This window comes from Aquarana catesbeiana, linkage group LG03 (assembly GCF_042186555.1).
Source record: "Aquarana catesbeiana isolate 2022-GZ linkage group LG03, ASM4218655v1, whole genome shotgun sequence".
In the NCBI taxonomy this organism is placed as follows: Eukaryota; Metazoa; Chordata; class Amphibia; order Anura; family Ranidae; genus Aquarana; species Aquarana catesbeiana.
The window spans coordinates 311,539,773-311,553,164 of NC_133326.1; the positions used below are offsets into that span (position 1 = coordinate 311,539,773).

The following is a 13,392-nucleotide window of genomic DNA, read 5'->3' on the forward strand; positions in this document are numbered from 1 at the left end:
ATGTAAAGGGAATGCTGTGGACTCTGATGTAAGAGGGGCTCTGGTGACTAGAGACCACCTTACGTCAGAGTTTCCCTTTACACCAGAGTCCGCAGCATTCCCCCTTACATGAGAGTCTGCAGATTTCCCCCTTACATCAAGGTCCACAGCGTTCCCCTTTACATCAGGATCTATAGAGTTCCCCCTTGTCGGATATTCCGACCGTGTGTAGGCTCCATCACACATTTTCCATTGGATTTTCCGACACACAAAGTTTGAGAGCAGGATATAAAATTTTCCGACAACAAAATCCGTTGTCGGAAATTCCGATCGTGTGTACACAAATCCGACAGACAAAGTGCCACGCATGCTCAGAATAAATAAAGAGATGAAAGCTATTGGCCACTGCCCCGTTTATAGTCCCGACGTACGAGTTTTACGTCACGATTTTCCGACAACTTTGTGTGACCGTGTGTATGCAAGACAAGTTTGAGCCAACATCCGTCGGAAAAAATCCTAGGATTTTGTTGTCGGAATGTCTGAACAAAGTCCGTTGTGTACAGGGCATAAGGGTAATCCTGCAGACTCTGATGTAAGGGTGAACTCTGTAGACTCTTGTGTAAAGGGGGGGGGGGGCTCTGGTGACCAGAGACCACCTTACATCAGAGTTTCCCTTTACACCAGATTCTGTAGCATTCCCCCTTACATCAGGGTCCTCATAGTTCTCCATTATATCACAGTGATCTCTTTAACATCAGGGTCCACAGATTTCCCCTTTCCACTGTAAAGGGTGGATGTTAGGATGTAAGGGGGAACTATGTTCTGAATTATATTAACCTGACCTTTGTGTAAATGTATAAATATTTTGTATGCCTTTTGTTACTCCTTAAACACATTGAAAATAGCATTAGTTAAATAATTGTAGCTTAAATATTGCTATTTGCACTGAAAATGGTAATTTTGTAAAATTTTTTGAACTGTCAGTAAATTTGTCTGTATCAACCGTCAGTAAATGTATGTGTCATGTTGTCTTAAAAAAGGCCTGGATTTTTTCCTAAATGCACATAATATAATATACTATATAAAACATAATATACTAATATTTTATAGGTAAAATTGATCCAGGGAATATCTGATTGCTTGTTGGGGGATCAGGAAGGAATTTTCCTCAGCTGGAGCAAACTGACTCAGTGGCGTTACTAGGGTTGGTGTCAGAAAAAATTGGTGTCACCCCCCCCTCCACCTAAATACAGACCCCCCTCCACTAACTACAGTATAGAGCCCCCCACTAAGTATACACCCCCTCCTGTAGTATATATCCCCCTCCCTAAGTATAGACCCCTCTCCTGCAGCATATACCCTCCTCCCTCAGTACAGACTCCCATACCTCAGTATAGACCCCTCTCTCTCAGTACAGACACCCCCTCAGTGCAGACCCCCCTCTATCAGTGCAGACCCCCCTCCAGTGCTGACTGCCCGCAATGCAGACCCCCCTCCAGGGCAGATGCCCTCAGTGCAGACCCCCCTCCAATGCAGAAGCCCTGTCCAGTGCAGATGTCCTCTCCAGTGCATACCCCTCTCCAGTGCAGACGCCCACTCCAGTGCAGACGCCCCCTCCAGTGCAGACGCCCCCTCCAGTGCAGACGCCCTCTCCATTGCAGACCCCCCTCCAGTGTAGACGCCCTTTCCAGTACAGACCCCATCAGTGCAGACCCCCTCTATTGCAGACCACCCTCCAGTGCAGACCCCATCAGTGCAGATGCCCTCTCCAGTGCAGACCCCATCAGTGCAGACACCTTCTCCAGTGCAAACCCCATCAGTGCAGACCCCCCCTCTAGTTCAGACCTCATCAGTGCAGACCCCCCTTTAGTGCATACACCCTCTCCAGTGCAGAACCCCTTCCAGTGCATACGCCCCCTCCAGTGCATACACCCTCTCCAGTGCATACGCCCCCTCCAGTGCAGACCCCCCTCCAGTGCATATGCCCTCTCCAGTACAAACCCCCCTCCAGTACATACGCCCTCACCAGTACAAACCCCCCTCCAGTGCATACGCCCTCACTAGTACAGACCCCCTTCCAGTGCATACACCCTCTCCAGTGCATACGCCCTCACCAGTACAGACCCCCCTCCAGTGCATACACCCCCTCCAATGCATACGCCTCCTCCAGTGCATACGCCTCCTCCAGTGCAGACCCCCCTCCAGTTTTACGCCCCCTCCAGTGCATACACCCTCTCCAGTGCATTCGCCCCCTCCAGTGCAGGCCCCCCTCCAGTGCATACGCCCCCTGCAGTGCATACACCCTCTCCAGTGCATACACCCTCTCCAGTGCATACACCCTCTCCAGTGAAGACCCCCCTCCTGTGCAAACACCCTCTCCAGTGCAGACCCTACTCCAGTGCAGACCCCCCTCCAGTGCATACACCCTCTCCAGTGTGGACCCCCCTCCAGTGCATACACCCTCTCCAGTGTGGACCCCCCTCAAGTGCATACACCCTCTCCACTGCAGACCCCCCTCCAGTGCATACACCCTCTCCAGTGTGGACCCCCTCCAGTGCAAACACACTCTCCAGTGCAGACCCCCCTCCAGTGCATACACCCTCTCCAGTGCAGACCCCCCCTCCAGTGCATATGCCCCCTCCAGTGCAGCCCCCCTCCAGTGTAGATGCCCTCTCCAGTTCAGACCCCCTTCCATCAGTATAGACTCCACTCTCCCATAGCGCCCCCCTGCACATGTCCATCTTCATTTACAGTAGACTGTATAGAACTCAGAACAGTGCGATGTATCCCTCCTCAGACTCCCTCCTCCTGTGTAGATGTAAACAGAGAGGAGGGGGAGGTGGCTTTGGTCCTCTCCGCTGAGGGTCAAAGCCAGCGAAACTTGAGAGATCAGTGTCGGGGTGTGGACTGTGCGGTGTTAGAGGTGCCACTGCCCACATGTGTCACCCCTCTGGTGGGTGTCACCCGCCCTCCCCCCCCCCACTGAATTGGATCATGCTTTATTGAGGTTTTTGTTGCCTTCCTCTGGATCAATTGTGGGTATAGCATTGTATACGTAGGCGTGCACACAGGGTGTGCCAGGTGTGGTGCACAGATTCCCCCTGTTTGGCTGCAGAAGAAGGAACTGGGGAATCTCTGTCTTAAAAGTGAGATATCAGGGGTCTGTTTAGACCTCTGATATCAAACCAAAGTCCCCTCAATGGAGCTCCTAAAAAATTGTATAATAATAATAATAATAATAATAATAATATATTATTAAATAAAATTGTAAAAAATAGAAAACTTGTAAAAAAAAATGTATGATAAAAAAATAATAAAAAATAATATAAATAAAAAGTATAAATAATAAAAAAATTAATAAAATATTTTTTTAATAAAAATAATAATTAAAAATGTTATATATATATATATATACACACACACACACACACACACACATACATACACACGTGTTTGAGCTTTGGGTGCACAGCCTAATGCCATGGTCTGCACACGCCAATGATTGTATATATGGAGGTTTTCTATTTGTGTGTGTTTTTGTCTGTGTTGGTTGCGCTGGATTTACAGTACTTGTCTTTTTTTAACTAGGCTATGTGTCAGTAAAAACTCGACTGTCAGTAAATTTCACTTTGGGATGTTGGCAACCCTGGAGTTAGTTAAAAATGCCAGTTCCGCTACTAAACCCCCCCACACACACATAACCAGCATTTAACCCTTACAGTGCAGGAGTGTCATTAAAACTCATTAAGAGAAGCCCTGAAGCCTTTGCATGAAGCACAGTATAGAAATCAGAGAGTCTGAGCTCGCCCACTAATACAATGACACCGAGTCATACGTGTGTCATATGTCAGCAATCAGCAGAGTCACCACAAGAGCTCTCTGCTGACCACTAGCGGCCACAAGCTGCAGTGACGGCTCAGTACGTGTAAGTGAGCTGGAAGAAGAAGAAGAGGAGGGGGTGCTAATTGAATCCAGCTAAATTATTCAGTACCTGCCCTGTCTGTGGAGGACAACATGCCTGCTGTGGATAAGCTGCTGTTGGAGGAGGCTCTGTTAGACAGCCCCCAGGTAAGAGCAGCCTTATATAAGACAGTCCCAGGGAGGGGGTGAATGGTGTACACAGATTGCAGGGTGAGGCTTGGCTTCTGCTAGGAACTGAGCTTTCCGGGGTGTGTTCCTGGATGGGGGGGGGGGGGGGGAGAGAATCACCTTCATGTGCGAGTGGAAGGGGGGGACAGTACAGGGGCATCCTATTATTTCTAGGGGTACCAGCACTGTACAGGTTAATGGTGGAGGACGACAGACCCGGATGCTGCTGGGAAAGTTTGCTTTGTTGTCAGACTTGTTGTGTGTTGGGAAGCACAGTGCTGGGATCTGACACAGGAGCCCTTTATATATATATATATATATATATATATATATATATATATATATATATATATATATATATATATACACACACATACACACACACACACACACACACACACACACACACACACACACACACATCTATACACACAAACACCCCCCCCCCCCCCCCCAAGCATGCATGCATACATACAGAGGGGCCCTCATACGCACAGGCCCCCCTAATACACACACACTGGGGCCCCCATACATACATACACACACACACACACACACACACACAGGGGCCCTCATACGCACAGGCCCCCCTCATGCACACAGGGGCATATATATATATATATATATATATATATATATATATATATATATATATATATATATATATATATATACGCGCACACACACACACCACCCCATACACAGGGGCCCTCATACGCACAGGCCCCCATATATACACAGGCCATATATATATATATATACACACACACGCCCAGCACTGCTCCTCTGACAGCCTACACCACACAGGATCAGCTTCATGAGGATCAGGAGGAGGGGGGAGGGGGGATAACATCATGGAGGGGAGAAAAGCACATTACTACTGGAACCCTCATCTCCTCACAGCCGTGGGTTTACATAGGAAAACATCATGTGAAATAAACTCACCAAGAGGATAGGTCTTGACGTGTGTGTTTATTTTATAATCCATTTACAAAATGCAACCTGGACTGGACAGGACAAATCCTATAAAGAGAGGATACAGTAATACATGTAGGAAAAAATAAAATCATGTTTACATATTTAAAGGGACACTGATTTAACCCCTTCCCAGCCATCCCTTCAAACCGTTCTAAAGGCATGGAAGGCTCACGATCAAGCGTTTGTGCTGTGAGCATGCTTTTAGCACATAAACGTCGGCCACCCAGAAACGCATATGTATGTGAGGGTTAAAGTAATTGTAAAGGCAGAAGGTTTGTTTATCTTTACGCATTAAGATAAAAAAAACTTCTGTGTGTAGCAGCCTCCCCAGCACCCCCTAATTACTTACCTGAGCCCCATCTCCGTCCAGAGATGTCCACGAGTGTGTTAGCCATCCAGGACTCTCCTCCTGATTGGCTCCCACGGCTGTCAATCAAAGTCAGCCAATAAGAAGAGAGAGGGGTGGGGCCAGGTCAGGCTCTATTTCTGACTGGACACACGGAGCTGAGATTCCCCCCCCCCCCATAGCTTGCTGTGGGGGCACTCGACGGGAGGGAGGGGCCAGGACCAGTGAAGAGGGACCCGAGAAAAGGAGGATCCAGGCTGCTCTGTGCAAAACCAGCTGCATAGAGGAGGTAAGTGTAACATGTTATTTAAAAAAAACAAGACTTTACAATCGCTTTAAGCCTTTAAGCCTAGTACACATGGGCCGCATGTCGGGCAGCATCAACCGGTTCAAAAGAAATTGACGGATATTCCTGTGCGTACGCCAGCTGGTCTGACAGAAGCCAACCATTTGGCTGGCTTTTGTCAAATGGTCACGCCTGCAAAAGGTCTGCCAACCGGCTCCTGTCATATGACATCCTTTCCAATCATTCTCACCGCACCATACCATAACCACACCAGTATGTTAAAAAAAAAAAAAGAAAGATTTTAAAATTCATTTTCCAGAAAACTGTGGCAAAAAATTACAACTTAAAGTGTTACTAAACCTAAAAAAATGTTTTTTACCTTAATGCATTGTTTGCATTAAAGTGATTGTAAAGCTTCGTCTTTTTTTAAAATAATAAACATGCCGTACTTACCTCCACTGTGCAGTTTGTTTTGTGAGTGGTCCAATCCTCGACTTCTGGGGTCTCCTGGAAGCGCCTACCCGCATCATCTAACCCCCTAGGACAGTGGTTCTCAACTCCAGTCCTCGGGACCCACCAACAGGCCAGATTTTAAGTATTACTTTGGGGAGCTGCAGACTAGAATACTGCAATCACTGAGCAGCAATTGATATCACCTGTGATGTATTTCAGCTATCTTGCAAACCTGGCCTGTTGGTGGGTCCTGAGGACTGGAGTTGAGAACCACTGCCCTAGGAGAAGCACTCTCCCGGTGGGGTTACCTTGCGGGTGCACTCCCAAGTCCAGCATTTTGCATCCATAGATGCAGAATGCCGGACTCGGCCCTGCCCTTCGGCGCTTGCGTCTTTGGATTTGATTGACCGCAGTGGAAGCCAATCAAGAGCCGAGACAATGGGCAGAGGGGAAGAGCGCGTCTCCTGCATAGGAATTACAGGGCTCAGGTGAGAAAAGGGGGGGGGGGGGGCGGTCAGTGACAGAAGTTTTTTCACCTTAATGCAAAACACAAGGGTTTACAGCCCCTTTAAGGTAAAAAAAAATGTTTTCAGTCTCCCTGTGCCCCCCCCCCCCCCCCTTCCCCTGTGTAAAGGGGAAGAGATCAGTGCTGTGTACGGCTGCATCTTTTCTCCCCTTACTCCCTCTTTAAACAGCACAAGAGCAGCAGCAGGAGCCATTGGCTCTTGCTGTTGTCAATTAAATACAGTGAGGAGAAAGTGGGGGACGGGCCTAAGCCCCACTGAGTAAGTCTATGGAGCGTGGCTCCGTAGACACACAGGTCAGGAGCGCGCAGACTACGTTTCTTCCCATAGCAAGCAGCTGGCTATGGTAGTCCCAAGAAGAAGAGAAGGAGCCGAGATCACCGCCGGAGACCCGAGAAGAGGAAGATTGGGGCCGACCTGAGCAATATATAATATTCCCGAGAACCCGCGCTTAGGACAAGTCTATATGGTAAAAGAACAGGTTGCTGCCTCCCTTACGCAAAGACACTCACAAGAAGTGCCCTGCCAAACGTATATATTATAAAAACTTAGGGACAGAACGGCGCTACCTGAAAACCTGTTTGCTAAGCATATACAGGAAACATTAGCATAATGTTTTTTATCTTTCTCATACGTCAAAATTGTTAGCCCCTCAGTGATGTATGGGAGGGGGTGTTTATACTAATGCAGGTCTATATTGCAAAAAAACATGTACTGGTGATGTTTGCTAATTCCTAGGAAGAAAGGGTGCATCCACCATATATACACGTGTATCAAAAAGTGTTTTCACAGTTCATATATTGCAACGGTTTTTTTTGCAATATAGAATATGTCTCCAGCTGCTTTGTATTAATGGTGGATATGGCTATTAATTTAGAGATTGGGTATCGGTCTATCAGTGCCATATAGTATATCTATACAGTGATTTTCTTATATGCTATACATATCATCCCTATTACAGGTTATATGCATTATTAGTTATGATTGATATATATATATATATATATATATATATGTCTCCTACCCACCTGCATTAGTATAAACACCCCCTCCCATACATCACTGAGGGGCTAACAATTTTGACGTATGAGAAAGATAAAAAACATTATGCTAATGTTTCCTGTATATGCTTAGCAAACAGGTTTTCAGGTAGCGCCGTTCTGTCCCTAAGTTTTTATAATATATCTGCTCTGAGCAATGCTACTGCACAAAGCAGGTAAGTATAACATGTTTGTTATTTTAATTTAAAAAAATTGCCTTTAGTAACACTTTAAAAAAGCTTGCCATACCTCTTACTAAATACCTTGGACTGCCCACTTTCCAAAAAGGGGTCATTTTGGGGATATTTGTACTGTCCTGGCATTTTTGGGCCTCAAGAAATGAGATAGGCCGTCAGTACATCAGAACTGATTGATTTTCACATATACAGTGGGTATAGAAAATAATCAACCTCTTTAAAATAATCACATTATGTTGCTTCGCAGCCTGATATGAAGACAGAGACAGTTTTTGATTTATCCAGCTGTATTTACTAGTGCAACTGATTACATCCAAGTGAAAGATTTATCGCCAACGTGTCAGAAAAAAAAATGTAAAAACAGAATCCCTGCGTTGGAAAAAGGATCACCCCTTAGTATCTTAGTGCCTTATTTTGTTGAACCACCTTTTGCTTTAATTATAGCCTTTAGTCTGTAAATTGAAATATTGGCTTGTATCACCACAGAGTGGTACTGTGGATACAAGGGGTTAGCACATTTGCCACGTCTTAATTATTTGGAAAGTGTTGCTTTATTCTCAACAACCTTTAGTCTGTTGGGATGTCTCTACTAACCTTGCACATCTGGACTTTGCAATATTGTCCCACTCTCCTTTGCAGTACTGCTCAGGTTCAGTTAGATTTGATGGTGACCATTTTGTGGACTGCGGTCTTCAAGTAATTCCACAGATTTTCAATGGGGTTTAAGGCTTCTTTCACACGAGGGATCCGTATGTCCGTTTTTCATCCTTCCGTTTTCGGATGAAAAACGGACATACATGTATTACTATGGAGCGTCGGATGTCAGTGGTGACATGTCCGCTGACATCCGACCCGCTCCGATCCGAAAAGTGTAACGGAGGAAAACCCTACTTTTCCATCCGTGATCGGATCGGGTGACGACGGACACTACGGTCCATCATCATCCGATCCCCCATAGGGGAGAGCGGCGCTCTGACAGGTCCGTCGCTGCACAGTGTGCAGCGATGGACCTGTGATCTTTCTGCTCAGCGGGGATCGGCGGAGCGATCCCCGCTGAGCAAGCGGGTGTTCACGGGGCGGATTATCACTGATCCGCCCCGTGTGAAAGAGCCCTTAGGCTGCATTCACACCTGAGCATTTTCAGCTCATAAAACGCCAGAAAAAACACCTGGAAAAACACCCAACAAGCAAAATCCTATTCATTTCAATGGCACCTGTTTACATCTGAGAGTTTTGTTACCTGAGGCAAAACGCCTGAGAAACGCCCTGAGCTCAAAAAACAACATGAGCTTCTTTGGGGCAGATTACAGGTGTTTTTCTGCCTTTTACATTGGTGACCTGAACAAAATTGTGGTAAAAATCGTGGCAGAAACATGCAACTTTGAAACGCTCACGTGTGAATGCAGCCTAATGCCCTGTACACACGGTCGGATTTTTTTTTCTTGCAAACTAACTGAAGAAATTAAAAAAATGTTTAAAACAAGTAAACATGATTTACTTTCCTATTTACTAATGCTAGCAACATGAGGATTAAAAATAATCAATGTTGATTGGGATTCCACTTTAACTTCAAGGCCTCTTGCACATTGCTGCCTGAAAAACACTGAGGTTTCAGGCATGCAATATTTTGCTTAGATTTTTTTTCCCTTTACGTCATTCAGGACAGCCACTATTGAGAGATAGTCTCCTCCTCTTCCTCTAGGAAACACTGCGCCAGCCCATAAAACTCTCACTTCCCCTGCTGGACCTCAGTTAATAGTGTTTCCTCCGGTGGGGAGACACTGTGCAAGGAACCAGGCTTATACAGTCAGGGAGATTGTGGCCTCTCTCAAACATCCCCAGGGAATCAGGGGCTTCCAGCGTAAGGCTGGTGGTACATACCCGCAAACAGCAGCCACCCCTTCCTTGTCGAGCATGGCATCAGGTTGTGGGGGACCCCTATCGCGTCCACAGGGCCGCAGCAAGGAGACACTACGCTCTCCCTGTACGCTGTATAGGCCGCATTTTTTGTTTGGAACTGGCGGGTCGGACGACGGGCGACATCCTTTCCGGCAGAGGGCGGATGTCTCCCTTTGACCCGCGGCTTCCGGTTCCGGGTCGCGGTGCTGATAGGGGGCTCAGGCTGGAGTGAGTCATTTACACGTGCAGACAGCGTGAGACTCAACACAGGCAACCACCTGCAGTCATGTCTGAGGCAGATGCTGCAACTCATGCGGACGCTATCTCCAGCCTTCCGAAGGTAAGAGTTCCCTGGGGAGGGGTCCTCTCTACCTAGGATTGTCCCCCCTCATGTATGGTTCCTTACTTAGAGGGGGGGACAGACCCCCTGGGTGGTCAGGGGACGTGGGTGACTCAGATCCCTACAGGTGGGTCGGGTGCACTCCCAAGGTTGTTTCCGTTAAAAAATCGCTGAATGTAATAGGCTTTCTGTATATAATTTCAGAAATCTACAGAAAAGACAAAGTCCACTCATGTCTCTAAAAAGAAGTGTGCCTCTTGTAGAGACAGTTTAGGGGAAGCTTGGACCAAGGTTTTGTGTAAAGAATGCATAGACTCCCTGGTGAAGGAAAGGGAATCTGAACAGCAGTCCCTCTGTGAAGGAGCTGTCATCCACTTTTTCATCTTTTAAAACGCTTTTTGAAAAATTTCAGCTTCCCTCTAATCCCATTCAGCAGGATACAACCCCGCCTCATGCTCAGGGCTCTGCACCTGCCAGATCTACTAATATAGTTATGGCAGAGGAGGTTTCAGGCCCTTCCGGGGTGGAGGTGGAGCATAGGCAACCAGACAGTGGCACTTCTGACTCCCATGAGTAATCAGAGGGGGAGGACCAGGACGGAGAGTCCAGGAAAATCTCCAGGTATAAATTGTCCTTGGAGGAGGTGGAAGATCTCCTAGGGGCAATATATACAACCCTCAGTATACACGAGGATAAAAACCCCTTTCACTCCATGACCTTATGTACAAGGGCTTAGGAGATCAAAAGAAAAAAGTTTTCCCAGTACATGAGGTTCTGGTGGAAACGATTAAAAAAGAGTGGCAGGATCCTGAAAGCCCTTTTTCTCTAGCTCCCTTAAGAGAAGATTCCCATTTTCAGAGGATCCAGCGTCCATTTGGAATAAAAATCCCAAGTTGGATGCGGCCTTCTCTCAGGTCTCTAGGTACACAGACCTGGCATTGGAGGATATGGGGGCCTTATCGGATGTCATGGACAAAAGGATAGACTCACTGCTGAAAAAGACGTGGGACTCAACAGTCGGTAACTTAAAACAAGAAATGGCTGTTACTGTTGTAGCCCGCAATTTTAGAACACCTGGCTTTTCCAGATTCAGGAGCATATTGAGGCTGGCACGGCTAAAGAGACTATCCTAGCTTCTTTCCCCACGAATCCCCAGGAATCGCATACATAGCAGACGCCTCGGCAGAATCAGTACGTATGTCAGCCAGATCAGCGGCTCTGGCTAACTGGGCCAGAAGAGCCCTCTGGCTGAAGACTTGGCCAGGCGACACCGCCTCTAAGGTCAAGTTATGTGGGATAGGGATACCCCTGACAGGGGATCTACTCTTTGGTCCTGGGTTAGATACAGTCTTAGACCGTACAGCAGAAAAAAAAGAAGTCCTTCCCACTCAAACGAAAAACCCCAGCACAGACAAAGAGGGAGTTTCGTCCGCAAAGGCGCAGGGAAGCCCCTAAACAAGGGGGGCAAAAGAAAACTTGGGGCCAAAGAGGCAAGGGCAGAGGAGGGGCGATTTTTCGCCCTCCTGAAAAAGCCCGTAAAGATCAATGACTCTAAGTACGGTGGGAGGAAGACTGGGGGCCTTCCTTCCACAGTGGGAGACCATCTCTCCCAATCGGTTCATCCTAGGCATCATAAGAAGGGGGTATCTCCTGGAATTCACAAGGGCCCCCCCCCCCCCCACAAAGGTTCCTTGTCACGCAGCTTTCCAACTGCACGACAAAAGCCAAGGCCTTGTTAGACGCCTTGAAGGAGTTAGAATTGCAGAACGTAGTTCGCAGAGTACCAAAGGGGGAGGAAGGAGAGGAGGTTTATTCCCATGTATTTATGGTAAAAAAAAACCCTCAGGGAAATTCAGATTGACTCTGAATTTAAAGCCCTTAAACAGGTCAATTTATATTGCAGCCATTACCGACAATCACACTAGGTCTTATTTTCGGGGAAACAGGGTAGGTCTTCTAACCTCTACTCTCCCAGCAGTGCAGTGGGCAGGATTACACTTTCGTCCCCTGCAGTCATATGTACTAAGGATATGGGATCACAGTCAGAAGGATCTAGACACCTTAGTACAGGTTCCCCATCAGTTAAAGAGATCTCTTTGGTGGTGGAGGAAGAAAGCGAACTTGTCGCAAGGACGTCTGTGGCTTATCCCAGTTTCACAGATAGTAACCACGGACGCAAGCGGCAAAGGCTGGGGTGCACATCTGGGATCCCTTCTAGCACAGAGCATGTGGAAGGGAGACGAACTAAAAAGATCGTCCAATTGGAAGGAGCTGAGGGCAGTTGGCCTAGCCCTCAGATTTTTCATAAAAGAGCTTCAGGGCCACCATATACAGGTATGGTCAGACAACTCTTCTACTGTGGCCTATATAAACAAACAGGGAGGCACCAGAAGCGGAAGTCTGCTGGCCTTAGCAACAGACATTCTAAATTGGGCCGAAACCAACACTCTCTCACTCTCAGCGGTTTTTCTGAGGGGAAAGGAAAGTTATAGCGGACTTTCTCAGCCGGAGGAGGCTGAGAGAGGGAGATTGGGCCCTCAACCAGGAGGTTTAGGTTTTCAATCTCATATCCGAAAAATGGGGACCCCCGGAAATGGATCTTTTCGCTTCAAGAGACAATGCGAAAACCCCCTGTTTCTTCTCCCTAAACGCAGGAGAAGGAGCACTGGGGGTAGACGCATTAACACAGAATTGGCATTTCAGGACATGCTATGCCTTCCCTCCTCTGGTGTTATTACCGGCGGTTCTGAGGAAGCTCCAACTAGAGAGCACCTCCCTCATTCTAGTAGCTCCACATTGGTCGAAAAGGGCATGGATTTCAATTCTCAGTCAGCTAACAGCGGAACCGCCCCTATTCCTTCTACCTCAGGAGGATCTTCTCTCACAAGGTCCAATCCTCTGTACACAGGTACACCAGTGGAAATTAGCGGCCTGGCTACTGAGGAGAGTATATTAAAATCTAAGGGATTTTCTCTGAGATTAATCTCCATCCTCCTCAACAGTAGAAAAAAGGAGACGCGTTGGATTTATAAAAAGGTCTGGCTCCTTTTCAACAAATGGTGCGTAGAAAACTCCTTTCGGGTGCAGAGCCCCATAGCCGTTTTGTAGTTTCTGCAGTGTGGAGCAGACAAAGGGTTATCCGTAGGTACCCTTAAAATCCAGGTGTCAGCACTCAGTGCTTATTTGGAGAAATCTTTGGCCACAAATCCATGGGTGGTCAGATTCTTTAGGGCACTGTCCAGACAAAGACCTATCCGAGGT

At 47.2% G+C, this 13,392-nt stretch overlaps 1 protein-coding gene across 2 annotated transcripts in view; it reads left to right on the top strand.

Moving 5' to 3' along the window:
• Nucleotides 1–3,845: 3,845 nt before the first annotated feature.
• Nucleotides 3,846–13,392, top strand: part of APPL2 (adaptor protein, phosphotyrosine interacting with PH domain and leucine zipper 2) — a 151,111-nt gene continuing 141,564 nt past the window's right edge. Inside the window, exon 1 of one of the 2 annotated variants that reach the window (XM_073620281.1) lies at nt 3,846–4,047. In XM_073620281.1, the coding sequence (XP_073476382.1) occupies nt 3,994–4,047 (54 nt within the window). In that variant the 5' untranslated portion in view covers nt 3,846–3,993. The remainder of the gene's footprint in view (nt 4,048–13,392) is intronic. The other variant, XM_073620282.1, reaches the window with a different exon arrangement.